Source organism: Schistocerca serialis, chromosome 4 (assembly GCF_023864345.2).
Source record: "Schistocerca serialis cubense isolate TAMUIC-IGC-003099 chromosome 4, iqSchSeri2.2, whole genome shotgun sequence".
In the NCBI taxonomy this organism is placed as follows: domain Eukaryota; kingdom Metazoa; phylum Arthropoda; class Insecta; order Orthoptera; family Acrididae; genus Schistocerca; species Schistocerca serialis.
In genome coordinates, this window is record NC_064641.1 from 597957275 (window position 1) to 597982160 (window position 24886).

The window sequence follows — 24886 nt, forward strand, 5'->3', positions numbered from 1 at the left end:
ATGTATTTAATCATCTGTATGTTTTCTATACAGATACTATTATTTAAGTTATTTTGTATCGACATATGATGAGTGCTATGTCTTTGAATATGGTTAAATGGATGATCAATAAATATCAAAAGCTAATTTTATTCCATATATGAAATAAAAATTGTTAAGATAACTATGAAACTCATATACAAAAGCTACGGTTATGGGTGTTGCTAATGGCAAAAGCTTTTGCTTCTAGTTTGTTTGAAAATAGTTCATTCGAGTGGCGATACATCGACGAGATTGAAACTCTGTGTGTTCTTTGTTCTTCCCAGAGATTCATTAGTGAATGTAATATCTTATTTGAAATGCTTTGTGTTGTTTATTTTGAGTGTTTGAGTGTTGTGTTAATAACTTGCGTTATGGAGTTTATTGTTGCTAGTGTGGACAACGTAAAGTTTGACATTGAAATTGCCTTGGAGGAGCAATATGGAGCTCTCCCATTACCGTTTGCGGGAATGGACAGTATGTATAATGTTGGACTGTGAAGTGACAGGCCCGAGTTCATTCTATAACTTGTATCTTCTTCTTCTGCAGAATCTATTGCTGCTGTCTGCGAATTTTACCCAAAAGGAAATTGTGCCAAAGGTCCTGCCTGCCCTTTTCGACATGTTCGCGGTGACAGAACAATAGTCTGTAAACATTGGCTTCGTGGACTGTGCAAAAAAGGAGACCAATGTGAATTTTTGCACGAATATGACATGAGTAAAATGCCAGAATGTTATTTTTATTCGAGATTTAGTAAGTTCAATAAGTATTTTTTATTTATTTACGTTTCAGAGCTATATGCAAGTGCATTATACATCGTTATCTACTCTTTGATTTGCAGATGCCTGTCATAACAAAGAGTGCCCATTTTTACATATTGACCCAGAAAGTAAAATTAAAGACTGCCCATGGTATGACAGAGGATTTTGTAGACATGGCCCAAATTGTCGCCATAGACACGTAAGAAGAGTCTTGTGTATGAACTACTTAGCAGGACTCTGTCTTGACGGACCAGAATGCAAATTTATGCAGTGAGTATATTTGTTGCTTAGGAACAGATTAAGTTCGTTTTGATATTGTGAACAATTTATAAATGTGCTTTGCGTTGTTTTAGTTGTATAAACAAGGCGAGCGCAAGCCATTGTCCTGAACTCAGTGTGTGTAACTCGCAGCAATTGTAATATCAACATTTTGTGACTGAATAATTTTTAGGCAGTTTGTACTTCGTACACAGAGGGGGCTCATTACAATCATCAAAAGTGTCAGTATCCTGCTTTTTATGAAGACCGTCAGTATCCTACTTTTTTATGAAGAGCTATGGTCAGATGTTTGAGAGATTATTGTTTTTACTTCTACACATTTTAAATGAAAAATATAGATAAATAATGTAGGTAGTACTTTCAAGTGCATCAGTATGACTTGTGTAAAAATTGTAACATTCCTCTGCTGCGACTATTGATAATTTCTTGCTACTCTGCCCCAAGAAAAAAAAGTGGCCATTGTTGATGTAAATGTGACAATTATATTCCCTTCCACACTGCCAACCCTTCCCCTGAAATCTTGTTTGTGGTGGCAGAAAATCTTGTTTTTGGTGGCAGGCTGATCTATAGCACATTTCTAAATGTTTTCATAGCCTGAAATTTCTTACCACAACCCATGGCACTACTCACTCTTGCTTTAGTCATGTCTTTATCAGTTTTTGATGTTTCATTCAACTTGTTGATATGAAGAGTTGTGGCTTGCAATTTTAGTTGCATTTTTAATGATGTTGTGTCACTTTGTGATTGCTATCAAGTAAAACTGATCTGAGCTATGGAGGTAGGCATCAGTCATTTTGAAGTATAATGGTGTAGAACACTTGAGTATTTTTTTATGTTTATTGGAAGTGCTAGTGAGTCACACACCTCATGCACTGTAGAGAGAAAAAGTTTAAAGTCACCCAGACTCGAACTGTTCTCTTCCTTTCCTTTGGACTCTATGTACACAACACCTTTCTATTTAAGTAGCTAGGTAACATGTATCTAAGTGGTTACAATACATGCCCATTGACTATAAATGATACCAGTTGTCTTCATATTTCTCTTGCACCTCTATCTGAAACAAAAATGAAGTCTACGAACAGGCCATGTGAACTCTTTGCTCCTGCAGAAGACTTGTGTTTGGGGCTTTATTGCTCCATTACATTTTGAACTATTCTCCGAGACTAAGTGGAGTTTCAGATTGATGGTGGCAGTCTTTCGAATGAGACCCTCTTATTCCTTGTAGCCAATGTATATGAAACAGTTACAACATTTCATGTGGAATGTAAAATGGTGCACCTTTCCTATTTGTTTATTTATTTATTCAGTTTGCATGGTATATTGTATTGTTATCCAATTCAAGAAGTCATTTACCTTCACATTTTCACTAAAGGAAGCAGAAGAGACGTACCTAGCTTGTGCAGCCAGTTAGAAGCTGCCCGATGAGGCACAAGTAGTCCTCTTCCTTGGAGTTATGCCTGATGCTTGTGCCATATGCCAATCAGCTGAAACTTCCATTTGTCATGTCCATGTGTTGTCAACTGGTGTGTTGATATCACTAGCCATCTCTTTTAGAGTGCTACTGCCTCCAGTTAGGATATGAGAAGAGGTAATGGTCACTGCATATGTGGCATTCAGCTGGCTACACATGCCCCTCAGCTTGTGCCAAATAGCAAGCAACTCGGGCAGTTCAGTCTTTTTTGACTGGCATGGGTTTGGCAAACCATGGTTTCATGAGCTGGGGGCTAGTCAATGCCAGCTGTCATACGTAAGCATAAGCTGTGTGCATGCTTCTGTGACCATGATGTGGTGCTGCAGTGGATAATTGTGTGTCACAGGAAATGGGGACCATGACTTAACTACCTAGATATCGAGGACTGTAGGAACTAATATAAAAAAATAAATCTCAACCTTTAGGATGTGCTAATTGCCAATGAGGTGAGTGGCAGTTGAGACAGAACATTCGCTCCCAGGTTACATTTGGGGAACCTGCTGTGCCACAGTTGTATAGGGCTTACCCAGGCAAGTGAGACTAGGTTTGGATGGACACTTAGTTTCCCTGACAGGTCTTGGACACAGCGTTGCATCCTGACATTCTCAAAAAATCACTCCAAATAGTTTTTGTGGTCCATTAGGCAGTACTTACGGGACAACTGAATGGCTAGTTTTTTTTAAACTGGCTTTTCCAGTTGAACGAAACAAGTCTCTGTGGCCATGTCAGCTGTATGAAATTTGTTTGTCACTCTCTGGGTATGAGTGTTCTCGCGTAATGGAGACATCTGACTGACAAGTCTCTGAAAATTATGTCAGTTATATTGTTATATGAATGTTTTCAGTAAGTCTCCACATTTCAGTGATTTCACTTAGCCTACATATTTTTTCAGCCATTTTGGAGACAAATAACATATATTATTTCAAGGAGAAGTGAATAAAAAGTGTAGTTCTATAACAGAGCACAGTCAACAATACTGATTTGACAGAGCCAAAATGATTGAATGTTTCTGCTCTGAACTGAATGCATCAGGGATCAGACAAGTGCAGCTGTCACTCATAGCAATGCAGCCTACTTTTGATCCAACAGTCACCAACATTCCATACCATTGCTCGTCCTTCAGTGGAGTAACTATTCAGAAGTAAACTGCTAGTAAGGAGGCCATTAAGGGTTTGCATGAATCAGGGTCTAGTGGTCCTTAATGGGAACGATATTTCTGTGCTTAATCAAGGTAAGACTCATTTGCTGCTCTGGTTAATAAGCAGACCCAAAATGATTGTAGAATTACCAGTGTCCAAAAAGAGTTGTACCCCATTCTGTATTTTTAATTGTTTTTACAGATTTTTTATCTGAGTATTGCTTCTGTGTTGTAGTTTATGCTGGTGGGTCGAAGCAAGGGGATTCCAATGGCTGTGCTGTATTATTTTCAGGATATGCTTTCAAGTTTTGCTTACGTAAGAGATTCCCAGTATATATGTGATATTGAGGGTGCTGGAGCAGAATTGATGCAATCATGCTACAAAATGTAATCATGCTCATCTACACTGACTCCCTATGTGCCCTTTAATAGGCTGTCCATCACATATACACAGCAGGAAGATATATTCAGATGATCTACCATGTCAGTTCCACTTGTAGAGGCAGGGCAAAGTGGTGTCATTTAGCTTGGTCTCAGGAACATGAGAATGCAGGATAGTGAAGCAGCTAAGGATCCTTGATTGGAAAATCCATTTCATAAAGTGCTGCTACTGTACAAGCACTTACCTTGCTTTTGAGGCACAGTATCATCCTTCTATGAGGGAAGTGGTTAGTGTTGAGAAACAAGAAGCTTCAGTTGGTGAAACAAAAAACACAGTCATGGCATTCCTCCTCTTGGGCACTGAGGCAGAAGGAAATACTTTTAATCCACCTCAAGATAGAGAACTGTCATCTGACACATGTATTCCTCCTCTGATGAGGGGACCCACCAGTATACAGTGCTTGTGGTGCACAGATATCTGTGCACCACATTTTAACAGAATGTGTTTTACATACAGTTATAATGTGACATGAGTGCAGTGCTCCTTTTGCAGCAACAGCCAATGGATTACAAATTCAGCAGAATTGATGTAAAGCTCAAGCCTTGTTGTCAGTTTATAAAAAAGTTATTTTAAGTAATTTTGTATTGTAACTTAATCAGAAAAGTCCTTAAAACTTCTCATGGTATGGATGCATTAATCCAACATGTGAAATATTATAATTACTATTTACTTTTAAAAAGAACATTTTGTGGGACTGTGTTTTAAGATCCATTTTACTCAGCAATCTCGTTGCATGTTTTATGCGCCCAACACGCTCACCGAGAAGCTACTAGATGTTTAGTATTACTTAAACAAACTTAATTGTGATTATTTACTATCTGTAAGTTTTTTCAGAATTGGAAAGCATGAACTCGAGGAAATAAGAGAGATCACTCTAATTTCATCTTTGCTACTGTGCTTGTAATTATATTCCCAAATATGCAGAGAGCAGTTTGCTACTAATAAAAATTTACAAAGACTCCTAACAGATAAGTCTATACCATAAAGCCTAACATCAGTAAATTAACATCGAAATACCAGTGGAGTGAGGTGCCTGACAATAGACATGGGGCAGTGAAGCTATGTTTAGTGCCAGCATGGAGTTCTTCAAGTGGATCCTACATTTACCAAAAACAGAAAGAAATAACTTTTTATTTGTGCTCCTCTAGCTGATTTCCCAGCTTTATCCTGTTACTTGTTTTCATGTCACTCATTCTCACTGTTACCTCACCTGTAGAGTGAGCCCTTAAGACATATGGATTCGAAATTTTCATCTTGCACTTTTTTTCCATATCATCACCACCACCACTGCCTGCATGCAACTCCAACCCTGACACACACACACACACACACACACACACACACACACACACACACACAGAGAGAGAGAGAGAGAGAGAGAGAGAGAGAGAGGGGGGGGTCATACATGTCTTACCCCCAAGGTTTTTTCCAAGTAGTGAGTGATATGTGTACCAAGTTAAGATGAAATTTTTCCATACATCTTCTTTCTTTACATGTCAGCGCCCGCCCACACCCACTCCTATGGATCAATTTCCATCAGGACTATCTCCATTCTGCCCACCAACCATGAATATTATGGATTTGACACTGATGTTAATCATTTTCTACTGTTTTTGTCTCCCTTTTGCCCCTAACCAAATCTCTGAGAATGAAATTTCATCAGAACAGTTACCAATCAGCCTGGCAGTACCAAAAACTAAGGATTCAACATTAATATCAGTTGCACTATTTGAAAAAGTCACTTCTTTCCATCCTCACACACAGCTGGGGTTTAAAGGTAACCATTCGCTGTCTACACTGAGGTGACAAAAGTCATGAGATAGTGATGTACACACATGCAAAGGGTGGTAGTATTATGTACACGAGGTATAAATGGTCATTGCACTGGCAGTGTGTCATTTGTTTTTGGGTGATTCATGTGAAAAGGTTTAGAATGTGATTATGGCCACATGACGGGAATTAACAGACTTTGAATGCAGAATGGTAGTTGGAGCTAGATGCATGGGACACTCCATTTTGGGAATCGTAAGGGAATTCAATATTCTGACATACACAGTGTCAAGGGGATGTACAACGAAAGTGTGTGTTAGGACAGTGCAGCTAAATTTGGAATTAATGGACTGTGGCAGCAGATAGCTGCCACGAGTGCCTTTACTAACAGCACGACATCGCCGGTAGCACCTCTCCTCGGCTCAAGACCATATCAGTGGGATCGTAGACTACTGGAAAACAGTGGCCTGGTCAGATGAGTCCCAATTTCAGCTGGTAAGAGCTGATGGTAGGGTTCGAGTGTAAACAGACCCCATGAAGCCATGGACCCAGGTTGTCAACAAGGCAGTATGCAAGCTGGTCGTGGCTGTGTAATGGTGTAGGCTGTGTTTATATGGAATGGACTGGGTCCTGTGGTCCACGGGAATCAATCATTGTCTGGAAATGGTTATGAACAGCTACTTGGAAACCTTTGGCAGCCATTCACGGATGCCATGTTTCCAAACAAGGATGGAATTTTTATGGATATCAGTGTGCCATGTCAGCAGGTCACAATTGTTCACAATTGGTTTGAATAATGTTCTGGACAATTTGAGCAAATGATTTAGCCACCCACCAGCGACACTTTCGCAATTATGGATGGCTTTAAAGGCAGCATGGCTCAGTATTTATGTAGGTGACTTCCAGTGACTTGTTGAGTCCATGCCATGTTGTCTAAACTATTTATCATCCATGTTTCACTTCCATACATGGCTGCACTCCATACAAATACTTTCAGAAACGACTTCCATGTTGAGTTGCTGCACTATCCTAGGCGAAAGGAAGTCAGACACAATATCAGAAGGTATCCCATGACTTTTGACACATCAGTGTAGTTTGTAATGTTGAGCAATCAACACATATATAAAATAAGGTTGAACTGATTGCTAAGCTTTCCCTTTGGGGGAACCAATAAACACACACCTATTAATATGATTCCATTGTGCTGGTGTCTGCAGCTTGACGGTTTTCTTGCCATTAATACCCTATATAACTTGCCAGAAGATTTAAATGATAATCAATTATTCAAAATAACACTCTTCCACATTTTGTTATCTTTATATGTGATCTTTGACATTTGAGTTGACCCAACACTAACACACAAGAGTCATCACTACTTTTCATTTTGAAATCTCCTGGTGGATTAAAACTCTATACCAGACTGAGATTCATAGCTGGGACCTTTGCCTTTATGGTCAAATTCTGTACTGCTTGAGCTATCCAAGCATTTAGGCCTTGCTTTCACAACTTCACTTTCACAGTACCTCTCTCCTATCTTCCAAACTTCACATAAGCTGTCCCACATACTGTGTGGGAGAGCTCAATCAGTAAAGCACTTGACAACAAAAGAGAGGTCCGTGGTTTGTGTACCAGTCTGGAAAACAGTTTTAATCTTCCAGAAAGTTCCAAATCAGTTTGCAGTCTGATGCTTACTGACCATCAACAGCGAATAAAACTTTACTCGAAACCCCCTTTCATTCATCCCCACATTTGGTTATATACTATTGGTCTATCTCGTATTTTAATCATCCCCCTCACTCAGTAGTAACAGTACCCTTGCATAAAAAAGTGAGTAAAAGCCATCACTGATGTTGGATAATATCTTGTAGGAGCCCGGAGTTTGCTGTAGTGAAGCATGGAACACACTTATATTGCTTAAGGAAACAATAATGCATGCTGGAGTGTGAATATGTTTAGAATTAAAACTAAAAATGTAGGTGACAGATTATCAGTGCCTTATAAATGTAATATTTGGAGCATACTACCAGCTGCTCTAAGGATTACGCAGCACACAGCCATGCACACACAATAACATTACAGGATTACCAATGTTTTGAGAATCAACAGGAACAAATTTAACAGAGCAGTGGAAGTGTCGCTATGTGTTTTAGATGCATAATTTTAAGATATTTCTCATACCTATGCATCATTTTTGGCTGACAAGAATTCACTAGTTTGTTTGATGAAATTCTACTGTTTCACGTCTTTCTCCAGTGCAACTAAATTCACCTTGTAATGTGTCACTGATGAAAATATTGATGCAAGATTCAAAATTATTTCTGTAACATTTTTCTCCAAAGATTACAATTATGTGATAATTTAAATTAGGGAATTTGAACAGTTACAGGTTCACCTGGGTCATATTTTGAGAGACAGGGACAAGGACAGTAATCTGACATTGATTGCTCCTTACCATGTCATTCTACTTCTTAAAAGTGAAGGAAGGACATATACAAGCAAACGCATTAAATATTAAATACACATTGTTGTTTTAGTAGAGTGATGGTTATGACATGTAGTTTTACTTTGTGGTAGCTCATCAGTTTTTTCTTTGTTCCTGCTTTTGTTTCAGTCCACGATTTGAACTTCCAGCAACAGATGTCCAACAAAAAGATGGGAAGAAGGTTATTATTACTTGCCATTACTGTGGAGAAACAGGACATAAAGCATTGTTTTGCAATAAAATGCCACCTGACATGCGGGATGTGCAGTCTAAACAAGAGGAATTGAGGGTATTTCGTCTACATGCTATTTTTACTTTACAGGCTTTTATATTTATTGAGTGATGATTGTTTTCACAGAAGAAAATTGATGGTTGATGCTGAAAGACTGTTGTTGTTATGGTCTTCAGTCCAGAGACTGTTTGATGCAGCTCTCCATGCTACTGTATCCTGTGCAAGCTTCTCCATCTCCAAGTAACTACTACAACCAGCATCCTTCTGAATCTGCTTAGTGTATTCATCTCTTGGTCTTCCTCTTAAGATTTTTACCCTCCACGCTGCCCTCCAATACTAAACTGGTGATCCCTTGATGCCTCAGAACATGTCCTGCCAACTGATCCCCCTCTTCTAGTCAAGTTGTACCACAAATTCCTCCTCTCCCAAATTCTACTCAGTATCTCCTCATTAGTTACGTGATCTACCCATCTAATCTTCAGAATTCCGTAGCACCACATTTAAAAAGCTTCTATTCTCTTCTTGTCTAAACTATTTATCATCCACGTTTCACTTCCATACATGGCTACACTCCATACAAATACTTTCAGAAACGACTTCCTGACACTTAAATCTATACTTGATGTTCACAAATTTCTCTTCTTCAGAAACGCTTTCCTTGCCATAGGTAGTCTGCTTTTTATATCCTCTCTGCTTCGACCATCATCAGTTATTTTGCTCCACAAATAGCAAAACTGAACTACTACTGATTTCCAAATCTAGTTCCTTCAGCATCACCTGATTGAAATCAACTACATTCCATTATCCTTGCTTTGCATTTGTTGATGTTCATCTTATATCCTCCTTTAAATACATTGTCCATTCCGTTCAGCTGCTCTTCCAAGTCCTTTGCTGTCTCTGACAGAATTACAGTGTCATCGGCAAACCTCAAAATTTTTATTTCTCCTCCTACTCCAAATTTTTCTTTTGTTTCCTTTACTGCTTGCCCAATATACAGATTAAATAACATTACCGAGCGAGGTGGCGCAGTGGTTAGACACTGGACTCGCATTTGGGAGGACGACGGTTCAATCCCGCGTCCGGCCATCCTGATTTAGGTTTTCCGTGATTTCCCTAAATCGCTCCAGGCAAATGCCGGGCTGGTTCCTTTGAAAGGGCACGGCCGACTTCCTTCCCCGTCCTTCCCTAATCCGATGAGACCGATGACCTCGCTGTCTGGTCTCCTTCCCCGAAACAACCAACCAACCAAATAACATTGGGGATGGGCTACAGTCCTGTCTCATTCCCTTCCCAACCACTCCTTCCCTTTCATGCCCCTCGACTCTTATAACTGCCATCTGGTTTCTGTACAAATTTTAAATAGCCTTCCGCTCCCTGTATTTTACCCCTGCCACCTTCAGAATTTGAAAGAGAGTATTCCAATCAACATTGTCAAAAGCTTTCTCTAAGTCTAGAATGTAGGTTTGCTTTCCTTAATCTATCTTCCAAGATAAGTCATAGGGTCAGTATTGCCTCACAAGTTCCAACATTTCTACAGAATCCAAACTGATCTTCCCCGAGGTCAGCTTCTACCAGTTTTTCCATTTGTCTGAAAAGAATTCTGTTAGTATTTTTTCCATTCGTCTGTAAACAATTCGTGTTAGTATTTTGCAACCGTGACTTAGTTTACTGATAGTTCAGTAATTTTCACACCTGTCACCACCCGCTTTCTTTGGTATTGAAATTACTGTATTCTTCTTGAAGTCTGAGGGTATTTCGCCTGTCTCATACATCTTGGTAGAGTTTTGCCAGGGCTGGCTCTCCCAAGGCTATCAGTAGTTCTAATGGAATGCTGTCTACTCCCAGTGTTTTGAGTTAGGTCTTTCAGTGCTCTGTCAAATTCTTCATGCAGTATCATATCTTCCTTTCCAACTTCATCTGCCGCTTGTGGGTCCGGGGGTTAGAATAGGCTCGAGGTATTCCTGCCTGTTGTAAGAGGCAACTAAAAGGAGTTTCACATGTTTTGGCCTTTATGTGATGGTCCCCTGTAGGGATTGACATCCATTCTTCAAAATTTTCCTGAAGGTCGAGCCAGTTGGGGAACTGTGCCTTACATGGTGCATTGTGTCCATCGTGCATTGAGATCTTTAGCCCACTTTCTCGTCCTCACAATGCAGTCCCACCCATTCTCCATCTCTTGGGTGGGGACACCTTTCTGGGTGTGTTTTCCACCATGCAGTATGCAGTGTCGCTTCCTGCATCGACGATGACCATGGACTAATTTTGCACCTGATGTCCAGCATGGTAGCCAGTCCGTTTTGCTGGGGCCGCCATGTACCCTGCTGATGCCTGCACCGTGAACTCCTCACATATGCCAAGGGGTAGATACCCATACCCTTGGGGCATCGGGACTCCTGGCAATGGCCGTCCTGCCAGGTGGCCTTTGCTGCGGCTGGGTGGCGCCTGTGGGGAGGGCACCTGGTCAGAGTGGGTGGCATCTGGCCGGATGACAAGTGATGAAGTGTAGTCCATCATCTCTTGCTAGTGGTGGAACACCAGCAATCTCTAAGCTTTCATGAGCTCAATTCAACGCACAGAGGTACTACCCCAAATCGTTTTCCTCCGTGGCCACACCATGGGAGGAACGTCAGGCTAAGGATGGCAGGGGATCTTATTCGCCCTGGTACCTTGTATGTTTGAGAGCTGATGGGGAATCTTCCATGACGATGAAGCTTCAGTTTTTTGTTGAGCATTTAGAGGACAAGTTTGGGGAGGTGGTGGGCTTGTCCAAAATGTATCATATTTCACAGGGACCTTCTTTTGCAGTCTGGCGATGAGCTGTGCGCCAATTTAGAGCAACGAGGTGTACATTTTGTCCAACGTATCCACCAGGGTCTGAGGGATAATCAAGTGCCACCGGTGCCTTCATCTTGGTCTTTGAGGGTGATACATTGCCTGAGAAGGTCAAGGTGATGGTCTACTGCTGTGATGTAAAGCCCTATATCCCTCCCCCGATGCGGTGCTGGAAGTTCGGCCATATGTCTCCCCACTGTACATCGAGCATCACATGTTCAGATTGCAGACGCCAATCACATCCCAATACTCCATGTGCCCTGCCTCCCATCTGTGTCTGCTTTGGAGGGCACCATTCGCCTTGCTTGCCAGACTGCAGGATTCTCCAGAAAGAAAGGAAAATCATGGACCACAAGACGCTGAGCCGACTGACCTACACTGAGCCTAAGAGGAAATAAGAACAACTCCATCCTGTGCGAATGACTTCCTCTTATGCCGCTGCTACAACAGTTCTGGCACCATCAGCTCTGCCAACCCCAGAGCCGGAAGACCACACCTGTCCCCTTGATGGTGGGGGGGCATTTCTCTCCCTGTTGCTCCTGCACCACATACTTTGGAAGCAACATCCACTAACCATCGGGGACGTAAGTCTTCTTTGGCTTCTCTCGCTAGGAAAGGGTCCCTTGGGTCACTCCCTTCCCAGGTTTCTGCTACTGGCAAAGATGACACCTGCCAGCAGCTGGTCGTAGGGCATCACGCTCATCCTCAGTCCTGGAGACTGAGCCAGCGAAGTCCTCCCAGCCAGGGAAACCCAAGGAGCAGTGAGAGAAATCCAAAAAGAAAACCCCTAAGACCAAGGAAATTGCGGTGGCGTCCACACCACGGCAACCTACCAGCTGTGTGTCTGAGGATGGGGTGGAGATTTTGGCGTCTACTGAGGACCTAGATCTCACCAGACCCTCCGACACAATGGTTATAAACTGCTCAGGCAATAAGTCGGTGGCAGCAGGTGACTCTACCTCATTGAATGTTCCATGCCTTCCCAGTCTCAAGATGACGTCATCCTCCAGTGGAATTGAGGCAGGTTTTTCCACCGCCTGGCTGAGATACGGTAACTGTTAAGCTTTATACCTGCTGTCTGCATTGCTCTCCAGGAAACCTGGTTCCCGGCAATGCGGACCCCTGCCCTCCGCGGCTATAAGGGATATTACAGGAACCATTAGTGACTATAATTGAGTGTCAGGTGGAGTTTGCGTTTATGTCCTAAGTTCAGTCTGTAGTGAACTAGTGCCCCTTCAAATCTCTCTTGAAACTATGGCTGTCAGAATAAGGACAACACAGGAAATAACTGTCTGCAGTGTATATTTTCCTCCGGATGGTGCAGTACCCCTGAATGTATTAGCTGCACTGATTGATCAACTCCCTAAACCTTTTCTACTTTTTGGAGATTTTAATGCCCATTACCCCTTGTGGGGTGGCACCGTGCTTATTGGCTGAGCTAGAGATGTCAAAACTTTACTGTCTCAATTTGACCTCTGCCTCATAAATACCGGGGCCGCCACACATTTCAATGTTACTCATGGTAGTTACTCGGCTATTGATTTATCACTTTGCAGCCCAGGACTTCTCCCATCTATCCACAGGAGAGCACATGACGACCATTATCCTGTCACTGCCCCAGCGTCAGGCCTACAGACACCTGCCCATATGGGCTTTAAACATGAGGGACTGGGAAACTTTTACCTTTGCTGTCACCGTTGAATCTCCCCCACATGGTAGCAATGACGTCATGGTTGAGTAAGTGACTACAACAATTGTTTCTATGGCAGAAAACACGATCCCTCACTCTTTAGGGTGCCTGAGGCGCAAGGCAGTGTCTTGGTGTCCACTGGAAGTCGCTGAAGCAATTAAGGATTGTCGGCGAGCTCTACAGTGGCACCCTGCCCTGGAGCACCTCATAGCCTTTAAACGGCTTCGTGCTCGTGTTTGCCAACTTATCAAACGACGGAAGCAGGAATGTTGGGAGAGATACATTTTGACCATTGGATGCTATACGTCACCTTCCCAAGTCTGGGTAAAGATCAAACGTGTTTTTGGGTACCAGACCCCAACAGGTGTTCCCAGTGTTACCATAAATGGTGTGTTATCTACCGACGCAAACGCGATTGCCAAGCACTTTGCTCAAGCCTCTGTGTTAGAGAATTACCCCCCCCCCCTCCCCCCCCCCTCCCCCCGCCTTTCACACTGTCAGACGGCGGCTGGAAGGGAACATCCTCTCATTCACTACACGCCACAGTGAATCCTATAACGCCCCATTTACAGAGAGGATGCTCCTCAGTGCCCTTGCACATTGCCCCGACACAGCTCCTAGGCCTGATCGGAACCACAGCCAGATGATTAAATATCTCTCATCTGACTACAAGTGATATCCTCATCATCTTCAACCGAATCTGGTGCGATGGCGTCTTTTCATCGCAATGCCGGGAGAGCACTATAATTCCGTTGCTCAAACCCCTTAAAAACTCACTTGATGTGGATAGCTATCGGCCTTAACAGCCTCACCAACATTCTTTGTAAGCTGCTGGAATGTATGGTATGTCGGCAGTTGGGTTGGGTTGGGTTGGGTCGGGTCCCGGAGCCTAGTGGCTCCATGCCAGGGCGGTTTCCACCAGGGTCACTCTACCACTGATAATCTTGTGCTCCTTGAGTCTGCCATCCGAACAGCCTTTCCCAGATGCCAACACCTGGTTGCTGCCCTTTTTTATTTACGAAAAGCATATGATACGAGCTGGCGACATCATATCATTGCCACATTGTATGAGTGGGGTCTCCGGGGCCTGCTCTTGATTTTTATCCGAAACTTTCTGTCACTCTGTACTGTCTATGTCCAAGTTGGTGCCTCCCATAGTTCCATCCATATCCAGGAGAATGGAGTCCCACAGGGCTCTGTATTGAGTGTCTCTCTATTTTTAGTGTCCATTAACGGTCTAGCAGCAGCTGTCAGGCCCTCCTTCTTACCTTCCCTGTATCCAGATGACTTCTGCGTTTTGTACTGCTGCTCCAGTACTGGAGTTGCTGAGCGTCACCTACAGGGAGCAATTCACAAGGCACAGTCATGGGCTCTAGCCCATGGCTTCCAGTTTTAGCTGCAAAGTCGTGTGTCTTGCACTTCTGTCAGTGTCGTACCGTTCACCTAGACCCAGAACTGTACCTTCATGATGATCCGCTTACTGTAGTGGAGACATATCTTTTCTTAGGACTGATTTTCGACACTCAATTGACTTGGCTTCCTCATCTTTGTCAGCTTAAGCAGAAGTGCTGGCAGCACCTCAATGCCCTCCATTGCCTGAGCAACACCAATTGGGGTGCACACTGCTCTAGCTCTACAGAGCCCTTGTTCAATCCCAAATTGACTATGGGAGTGTGGTTTATGGTTCGGCAGCACCCTCAGCACTGCATTTACTTGACCCTGTGCACCACTGCGGGGTTTGACTAGCAACAGAAGCTTTTAGGACGAGTCCGGTGACCAGCGTACTGCTGGAGGCTGGGGTCCCTCCATTGCAAATCAGACGTGTACAACTGCTTGCTAGTTACGTAGCACACATTCGTAGTTCTCCTCAGCATCCAAATTACTGTCTCCTTTTCCCGCCTGTGGCATTCCATCTCCCCCATCGGCAGCCCAGGTTGGGGCTAACGATTGCAGTTCACATACGATTGCTTCTGTCTGAACTGGAGTCCTTGCCTGTACCACCTCTCCTCGAGGTCCATTCATGGACACCTCCATGGTGTACACCTCAGCCGCAGCTTCGTCTGGACCTTTTGTGTGGCCCTAAGGACTGCATTAATTCTGCGGCTCTCTGCTGTCACTTCCTCTCGATTCTTGACGTGTTCCGAGGCTCTGAAGTGGTTTACACTGATGGCTGATGGTCGTGTTGGCTTTGCCTACGTTCACGGTGGCCATATTGAACAGCATTCCTTACCCGATGGCTGCAGTGTATTCACTACGGAGCTGGTGGCCATTTTTTGTGCACTTCAGTATCTCCGTTCATGCCTTGGGGAGTCTTTTCTTTTATGTACTGACTCCTTGAGCAGCCTGAAAACTTTTCAACCAGTCCACGTCATCCTTTGGCAGCATCCATCCAGGAGTCCATCTATGCCCTGGAATGGTTCAGTCGTTCAATGAAGTTTGTCTGGATCCCTGGTCACGTTGGAATCCCAGGAAATGAACTTGCTGACAGGCTGGCCAAACACGCTACATGGAAACCACTTCTGGAGACGGGCATCCCCGCAGCTGACCTGTGTTTGTTATTATGCTGCAAGGTTTTTCAGCTTTGGGAGACGGAATGGCAAAATCTCAGTACGCACAACAAACTGCGAGCCATTAAGGGGTCCACGAATGTGTGGAAGTACTCGATGAGGGCCTCTCGCAGGCACTCCGTGGTTCTCTGCCGGCTTCGCATTGGCCATGACTGGGCAACCCACGGCTACCCCCGGCACCCTGAAGACCCACCTCAGTGTCGGTGCGGTACCAGGTTTGACAGTGGTCCATATTCTTTTGCTCTGTCCTCCTTTGGCTGCCCTGCAACTTCGTCTTTGGTTGCCGGACTCATTATCACTGATTTTAGCAGACAACGCCTCATTGGCTGATTTGATTGTACATTTCATCTGTGAGGGTGGGTTCTATCATTCGATCTGAATTTTAGCGCATGTCCTTTGTCCCTCTGTGTCCTCCACCCTAGTGCTTTTAAGGTGAAGGTTTTAACTTGTTGCAGAGTGGCTGGCTTTTCCTTTTTATTTCCGTGGTCGGCCAACCACTGTAATCTGCTTCCTTGTTTTACTCTCTTTATCACTGTTTCTTGCACCTCTCTGCTGTTTTATTGTCCTCTTTTGTTCCTTTTAGTGTTCATTGCCTTTCCTTCGTTCTTGTGGTCATCCTTTCTTTGTGTTTTGTGTTATATGTCTCATCTGTTTTATTCTCACACTTGTGCCATTGTTTTATTAGGAACAAGGGACCGATGACGTCGTAGTTTGGTCCCTTCCCCCCTCTTTTAAAGCAACCAACCATCTTCATCTACATCCTCTTCCATTTCCATAATATTGCCCTCAAGTACATAGCCCTTGTATAGACCCTCTATATACTCCTGCCACCTTTCTACTTTCCCTTCTGTGCTTAGAACTGGTTTTCGGCCTGAGCTCTTGATATTCATGCAAGTCGATCTCTTTTCTGCAAAGCTCTCTTTAATTTTCCAGTAGGCATACATGCCTCTACATCCTTACATTTGTCCTCATACCATCCCTGCTTAGTCATTTTGCACTTCCTGTCGACCTCATTTTTGAGACGTTTGTATTCCTTTTTGCCTGCTTCATTTACTGCATTTTTATATTTTCTCATTTGATCAATTAAATTCAATATCTCTTCTGTTACCCAAGGATTTATACTAGCCCTCGTCTTTTTACCTACTTGACCCTCTGCTGCCTTCACTATTTCATCTCTCAAAGCTACCCATTCTTTTTCTATTATATTTCTTTCCTCCATTCTTGTCAATTGTTCCCTAATGCTCTCTCTGAAACTCTCCACAGTCTCTTTCAGTTTATTCAGGTCCCATCTCTTTAAACTGATCAACACATTTATTAAAGGCTGCATATAAATTTCCACTCTATAAGCTAACCTCGGGGAAGATCAGTTTTGATTCTGAAGAAATGTAGAAACATGAGAGGCAAGATTGATCCTATGACTTATCTGAGAAGATACGTTAAGGAAAGGGAAACATACGTTTACAGCATTTATAGACTTAGATAAAGCTTTTGACAATGTTGACAGAACACTCTCTTTGAAATTCTGAAGGTAGCAGGGGTAAAATATAGGTAGCAAAATGTCGTTTACAATGTGTACAGAAACCAGGTGGCAGTTATGAGTCGAGTAGCATAAAGGGAAGCAATGGTTGAGAAGGGAGTCAATCTGTACATTGGACAAGCAGTAAAGGAAACTAAAGAAAAATTTTGAGTAGGAATTAAAGTTCAGGAAGAATAAATAAAAACGTAGAGGTTTGCCAGTTTCGCTGTAATTCTGTCAGAGACAGCAAAAGACGAAAGAGCAGTTGAAAGGAATGGGCAGTGTCTTTTGAAAACGATTAACGCAAAACAAGAATAATGGAATGTAGTCAAATTAAATCAGGTGATGATAAAGGAATCAGATTAGGAAATGAGACACTTGAAGTAATAGATGAGATTTACCAGTTGGGCAACAAAAGAACTGTTGATGGCTGAAATAGAGGGGATATAAAATGCAGACTGGGAATGGCAAGAAAAGTGTTTCTGAACAAGAAAAAATTGTTAATGTCAAATATAGGTTTAAGTGTTAGGAAGTCATTTCTGAAAGTATTTGTCTGTAATGTAAAACATTGATGATAAACAGTTTAGATAAAAAGAGAATAGAAGCTTTCGAAACGTGGTGCTACAGAAGAATGTTGAAGATAAGATCAGTAGATCACATAACTATTGTGGTGGTACTTAGAAGAACTGGGGAGACAAGAAATTTGTGGCACAACTTGACAAAAAGAAGGGACCAGTTGATAAGACATATTCTCAGATAGCAAGAGATCACTACTTTAGTATTGCAGGGAAGTGTGGGAAGAGGGGTTGGGTGAAGTAAAAATGTAGGAGGAGATCAAGCAGAGTCTGGAAGATGTAGGTTATTTGGAGAGGATAGAGTAGCATGGAGGGCTGCATCAGCCCATCTTCAGATTGTAGATGGCAACAACAATAATTCTTGCAGCACTGTTGTGGATACTGCATGTAATAGCCTTTCTAAAGTAATGTTGCAAGTGTATGAAATGAAATGTCTGATTTCGATACTGTCACGATGTAAAAACAGTATCGTCTTCAACAGTATTGTGAAAATGAAAGCTTGCTACTCATTGTAAAGATAACATGTTGAGTTGCAGACAGGTGGGCAGCTCGGACTGCAATGCTGCTGTTGAGTATGAGTTGTATTTGCTTGTGTAAATGAATGTGTATGTATTTTCTTTTTTGAAGAAGGCTTTGGCCGAAAGCTAAATGTGTAACAGTTTTTTCCTTATGTCTGTTTGCAACTTAACATGTCTTCTTTATGTTGAGTAGCAGACTGTTCTTTTCCTGGTATTGTTGATATTCTACCCTGGGGTTTCCATTGTCTGATATCCTCTGCAGTGTTAGTAAAGACCTCCAGCCTTGAGATCAATCAGAGGCAACTAGCCCTGTAATATATGTACCTTCTCAGCCCTCACATATTATTTCTCAACAGTGTTTTAATATGTTAATATCTTTTAAACAAACATCGCATTTTACATAAATGGTGATGCCTACCACCTGTGAAGAAGAACTCCTCACGTAGAAATGAAATAAGATGTAGCCTCTAAATATATATATTTAAATTTTATGGTTATGTGCAGTGAAATGTTTATGTGTAGCATATTAATTGGAAAAAATATGCATTTAGTATATAGATAACATGGGTATATGAACAGAACATTAAAAATGAGTAACACTGATGATACATAGCATGAATAGATGGAATGTGTTTGGTACATAGAAATAAAAATTCATGTACAAAATACAGAATTTTTGTTAACTATATAATAAAGTGTGATTGAAGTAGCATCTGATGAGAAATGGTGCCAAATATTAACAATACCAATGAGTCCAGACTTGAGATTGTTTCCTGTTCAGTTGTTAAAGATGGTAGTTAATTTTGTTTGGTGATTTCAGTATTACCTTCTAAGTTGATTGTCCATGTAAAAGTGTGTTAATTGGTGTACTTATATTCCACAGCCTGAAGTAGAAAGTGTACTTTCTATAGTATTCTCATAGATTGCTCTCTAGTTTAAAGGCATACTGTGTGAAACACTTACTGAGTCATGTAATAAAACACAGTTATTGATATCTAGGCCGTGTCAGTTTACAAGGTAGCAAAAACATATTCAAAGATATGAGTCCATTTATAATGTAAATATTTAAAGTGAATCCTGGTGGAAGTTGTTGGCAAGAAGTCTACAACAGAGATATCTGTAATGGCAAACATAATACATTGCTACGAAGCTTCATCACATTCTTTGATAACTGTTTCCCGTTTATAAATTACAGCCGTAAATAAAATACTAATAAGCAACCAGTTTGGTAAATTAATAGCATTACAATATCATTTAGGAGAAAATGGGAGCACTATCATAATACAAAGTGTACTTACAGCCCAGCAAAGGAATTGTACCACAGACAAAACTAAAAAATATTGGAGAAGGTCATCAGGCATATTAAAACAACAAATAACCTCTTCTGAATAGGTCATTTCCTAAACAAAGTTAAAACAATATTTTGATTTGTGAAAGCAATGCCAGGATAGAAAGTGGATAATCAGCATATTACACCTCTTCCGTGGGAGTGTGATACTCTTACTGATCTACCAGAGATGTACATAAGTAATATGCCATTAACCACTTTCTTTCAATAATTGGCAAGTTAATACAGCACTTTTAAAAGTGTGTGTTTCAAGACAGTTATGCCAAATGCAGCTACAAGAAACAACTAAGTAAGAAATTGAACCAGTTATTAACTAAGTGAGTATTAAGAGCTGTGTAAGTATGATGACACAGAAGAATGCTAAAGATTAGATGGTTAGGTCACGTAACTAATGAGGAAATACTGAATAGAATTGGGGAGAAAATTTGTGGTGTAACTTGAATAGAAGAAGAGATTGCTTGATAGGACACATTCAGAGACATCAAGGGACCACCAGTTTAGTATTGGAAGGAAAACCATAGAGGGAGACCAAGAGATGAATACAGTAAGCAGATACAGAAGGATGTAAGTTGCAGTAGTTATTTTAGATGTGAGACTTGCATAGGATAGGCTAGCACAGGGAGCTGCATCAAACCAGACTTTGGACTGAAGACCGTAACAACAAGTATGATCAAATATCAAACAGCCTCGTGAAGGTCGATGCATGCCATGTTACACAGAGTCAGTTGTGAAGTATGTTGTTTAGTTTCCACATAATACCCATTTGGAAAACCACTTTATAAAATGTAAGAAAGAAATTATGTATTTGCTGACAGGCCAGTATCCTTGCTATTAGTGAATTTCAATTCTACACCTAAGACATACTGTAAAGGTTTGTCAGCTGTCATGACTTTCACCACAACCTGCTAGAGTTAAACATTGTATTTTTGAGGAGATGATCATGTATGTTTTGGATTCCTTAGTTTGCTTTCAGTTTCATCGTGAATATAAGGAAACTGCTTTTTCACCTTCAGCTACCCATGTTCTGTCGCCTGCCTTATCCCTGCCTACTCTGTCCAAAGCCACTACCTGCATTTTTCTGCCTATTGTGTCTTTGTGCTAGTTTGTATTCCTTCACTCGGCAGTTTTTTTTCTATATGTATTAACAGCAGTACCAATTATCTAGCAGTTAACCAAAGTAAGAAATACCATTTGTTGGCACACACGACTTTTGTAATAAGTCTCAAACATTAAAGCAATTGCGCTATGTTTCTTGCTGTTGTTGTGTCCTTGCTGAAGTTTTAAAAATCTCCTAGCTGAAATTTACAATTTGTGTGTAATTTGAAAATAGTAACACACTTGATATGAAAACTGAAAATTCTGTGTGTGAGTGTGCACATGCATGTGTACTCTCTTCACTTCTGCCTTTTCTTCTTCATTTTCATACTTGCTTAATTCTTTAATAATATCTCTAGATCATGACTATCTGCAGATGCTAGTTTGTCATGTTTAATTTTTTTTTACAGACAAAAAATCTCATGTATGTTGGAAAAGAAGGAAATGAAGATGCCAATTCTCCAAAGCCGCCTCAGAAGCCTCTAGAAGAAGTGACATGTTTCAAGTGTGGGTGTAAAGGACATTACGCAAACAAGTGCCCAAAGGGGCACTTGGCATTTTTAAGCCAAAGCCAGAATCCTCCTCCTCCTGGAGGATACCGACGGTAGCAGAAATGGGAATTTTTTGTGAATGAATAATTTTTCTTGTGTATGTCACATTTCAGAACTATTCAGTTTTATCACATTCATAATTGACTGTAATTTGCATTTATCATCATGTGATTACTGGCAGTATTAATTTAAGGAAATAGATATGTAACGTTCGTGCGTCTAAAGGAGTGATTTCTGTTTGTGAATGCCAAACTACTGTGATATTTGGAAGGTATTACAATTAATTAATCCTTTGTACACCGACCTCTTCTCACTTGGTACTTGGCTGTGAAGGGGCATCATTCTTAGTTGTTTTTAAATGACTTTGCAAAGTACAGAAATATGATAGAAACATGGTTACTGCATCATGTAAAAGTGAAATGTAAGTGCATTACATAACTGTGAGTTTATTTTAGTATATAAAATTCAAATAGACAATATAATTATTTGTGAAGAGAAACGTTTTACATGCGCTCTCTCTCTCTCTCTCTCCAGCAGTACAATAATTATTTTGTCTGTATTCTTAAAAACAGTACAGGAATGTTTAAAACTATGTAACTGAAAGTGAGAATATTTTGTTGTTGTTTAAGTGTGAGTATGTTTGGTTTTGTGATCACGGAAGTTCTCTGAGATGTGAAACCCATGTTGTCTTTACACCACCATCTACTCTCCTTTCTGACGGAGCAGCAAATTGTGGCCTTTTTAGTGGGAAGTGTAACTTTTATCAGAAAAATAGTGTACAAATATTTTGTCAATTTGTGTGAATGAAATATATTGTTGTAAATATTTACCCCTTTTTCAGCCAGTTTCTTCCCTACTGTCTTGCACTACCAGTGTACTGATTAATTTCAGTGTTTATGTTTTAGATCATGCACTCATCAAAGAAATGAGCAGGATAGTCAAACTCTTCTCTGCCATTTGAAAAATCTGAGGCTCCACTGATTTCTATCTGGAACACCAGCAGTATTGACTGATTGTCTAGATCTGACTAGTTTTGCTCTTTTTCCCTAGATGACCAATGGTGACTGAAGGTCTGGACCATCATGTGAATAGGGAAAGAATACTTAAATCTGTATACAGAAGACAAATGGAAATGAAATAGTGAACAATGCTCACAATACAAGGGGTGTCAAAAATTTTCAAGATTAGCTCTTTTTCTCTTTTTGCAAGATATTATTTTATTATTATTAATATGGGCAATTCTCCCTTAAGGAGAGCACTAAAACAATCATTTTTCGTTCTCTGTCTCTTTCTTCTGAAAAAGTCTCATATTTTCACTTTTTTTCTTACTCTTTTCTGTCCACTTCTTTCCTGCCCCCTGCCCTCCTCTCTCTCTCTCTCTCTCTCTCTGGGCGTTTGCTCAAATTTGTGCTTTGTGATTTTTTCCCCCTCTTTTCTTTTTTCTTATCTTTCACATCTTCTGTGGTGATGTTTAGTTGATTGAGGTCTTCTGTGGTTTCTTTTAGTCAGTTGATTTTCACTGTATTAATTGTCACTATATTAAAAATGATTTTGGTGTGTCTGTCTCCATGCATCCTATTTGTGTGTGCATAGAACATTGCCCTTTCTTTGCTGATGTTGTTTGTAATTGTCTCTGTTTGTCCGTACAGTTCTTTTGTCAATCTCTTTATCTAAATCTCCTCTTTTTGAACCAGCCCGTGGATCGTTCTCAGAATTTTTTCTTTCTTGTTTTTGTGTCTCCCCTTGATTTCTGTTGTTTCTGAGATGTACGAGGCCTCTACTAAGACTACTGTATTTTAGTTCGTAATTTGCCATTGATGGAGATACTTCTTTTGTTGTAGTAGTTCCATGTATGTCTGTGTGCTTTCTGTAGTTTTGTGATCTGTGCTCCACTGGATAACTAGTTCAGTCCTATTTTCTGTATAATCTTTCCCGGATATGTGAAACTTTCTGCTTGCCTTAGCTTGTCCATACTTAGTTTCCAATGGGTGTCTGTGGATTTTGTGTCCTTGTACTGTTTTTTTGTATGAGATTCGTATTTTGATTTTGGCTGAGATTTTATGTATTGTATCTAGAGCTTCTTTGGGTTACTTTTTTATTATTTGTTTTGATCATCAGCAAAGGACACACATTTTATGTTGATAGTTCTATCATCTTCTTTCCCAATCTTTTCTCCGTTAACTCCTTTGTCCCATGTCCTGGTTATTTTCTCTAAATATGCGTTAAATAAAATTGGTGACAAGCCATCTAATGGGTGGCATGCAATCTCCAAGTCTCACTCTCATCTTGATTTTGAATGGTTCTTAGATCTCTTCCGTGGACTTCACTTTGGATGTTTCATTTTAATGCTTTCTGGATTAGCTTTCTTGTCGATTCATTTCTTACAGGTTGTTGGAGAGGTTTTCTCTATCTATGGATTCATAGAACTTATTGAAGTCAACAAATGTTATTGAGGTGCTTCTGAACTTTCTGTTGGTTAATATTGTCTTCAGTCACCAGTGCGTGATCTCTTCCGAAACTCTCCTTGATGATATTCTCCTACCTGTGGATCTATGAGATTCTAGCTGATTTACTAGGCTTTGGCTAGAATTTTGTATTTCCTGGGAAGTAGGGAAGTTCATACGTAGTTATTAGGGTTTGTTTCGTTTCTCTTTTTTTTCTTTTTCTTTCGTTTTTCTTTAGTTGTGGGAACTCTGTATCTGTTCTGAAAGGTCTGTTGGTTCTCTCATTTTGTCTTTTTGGTGTAAATTCCACTTTGATTTGGTGTAGCTAATGATCAGATTTGAAACATATTTTCCCTGTGCTTACATTCATAATTTCTTAGGACATTGTTGGAGTATTCCCATATCCACAGTTTCTTGTTTGGTTTCTGGAATTGTGTGATTTTGAGGTCGAAATTCGAGCAGACGTTATCAAGTTCTCTCCATTCTTGTTTGTTCTCTTGTGGACTGTTTGTTTTCCTGTTGTGTGTCTTAATTTCCTTTCCCATCCTAATTGTGCATTAAAATCTCATAGTAACATTTTTATGTTCTTCCAGGGGATTTTGTTGTTAATGGTTTCTTCCAGATCTTCCCATCATAGTAATTTGTAGGGGCAGGTGCCCTGACGTGTATAGGCTTTGTTTCCAGGTTGTATCATGTGTGTTGAACCCCCCCCCTCTTTCAACTATAATTTGAAATTTATTACAGAATCCAATATTGATTTGTGTGCTACAAATCCTGTTGCAAAGAATTTGAGATTTCTTCCTGGAAGAGTTCTCACTGGTTTCCACTTGTATATTCTGCAGTTTTCTGAGTCAAAGTTGTTCTCATCCGAGAATCATGTCTCCTGTATCACAAGTATTTTCATATTGAATTTAACCATGGTGTTTAACAGTCGTTTCAGTTTACCTAGTTCCAGCAGTGTGTTCGTGTTGAGTGTTCCCATGTAAAATATTCCCTTTTAGTCTTGATGGTTTTTTGAGAAGCTCTGAGTCTTCTCATAACATGTCTGAGCCCCTGGAATCTGATGATCAGGTCTCAGTCTTAGTGATTGGGGCCCGGACTACTGGATTCTTTCCCATTGTTATGTCATGATTATTGGTTCATGTTGAGGTTGTCAT

At 40.8% G+C, this 24886-nt stretch overlaps 1 protein-coding gene across 1 annotated transcript; it reads left to right on the forward strand.

Annotated features, from left to right (window-relative positions):
- The first annotated feature begins 329 nt into the window (after positions 1-329).
- Positions 330-22114, forward strand: LOC126475367 (cleavage and polyadenylation specificity factor subunit 4). Its single transcript, XM_050103185.1, has 5 exons — positions 330-495; positions 568-771; positions 860-1049; positions 8491-8650; positions 21145-22114. The coding sequence occupies exons 1-5, from the start codon at positions 339-341 to the stop codon at positions 21340-21342; spliced, it is 909 nt and encodes a 302-aa protein (XP_049959142.1). The 5' UTR covers positions 330-338; the 3' UTR covers positions 21343-22114.
- The last annotated feature ends 2772 nt before the right edge of the window (positions 22115-24886 follow it).

Excerpts from the sequence above, each read along its gene's own strand:
- LOC126475367 (XM_050103185.1), top strand. The coding sequence starts at position 339 with ATGCTTTGTGTTGTTTATTTTGAGTGTTTGAGTGTTGTGTTAATAACT. Across the intron at positions 772-859 it reads TTATTTTTATTCGAGATTTA|ATGCCTGTCATAACAAAGAG; the intron begins GTAAGTTCAATA and ends TTTGATTTGCAG. Across the intron at positions 8,651-21,144 it reads CTAAACAAGAGGAATTGAGG|ACAAAAAATCTCATGTATGT; the intron begins GTATTTCGTCTA and ends TTTTTTTTACAG.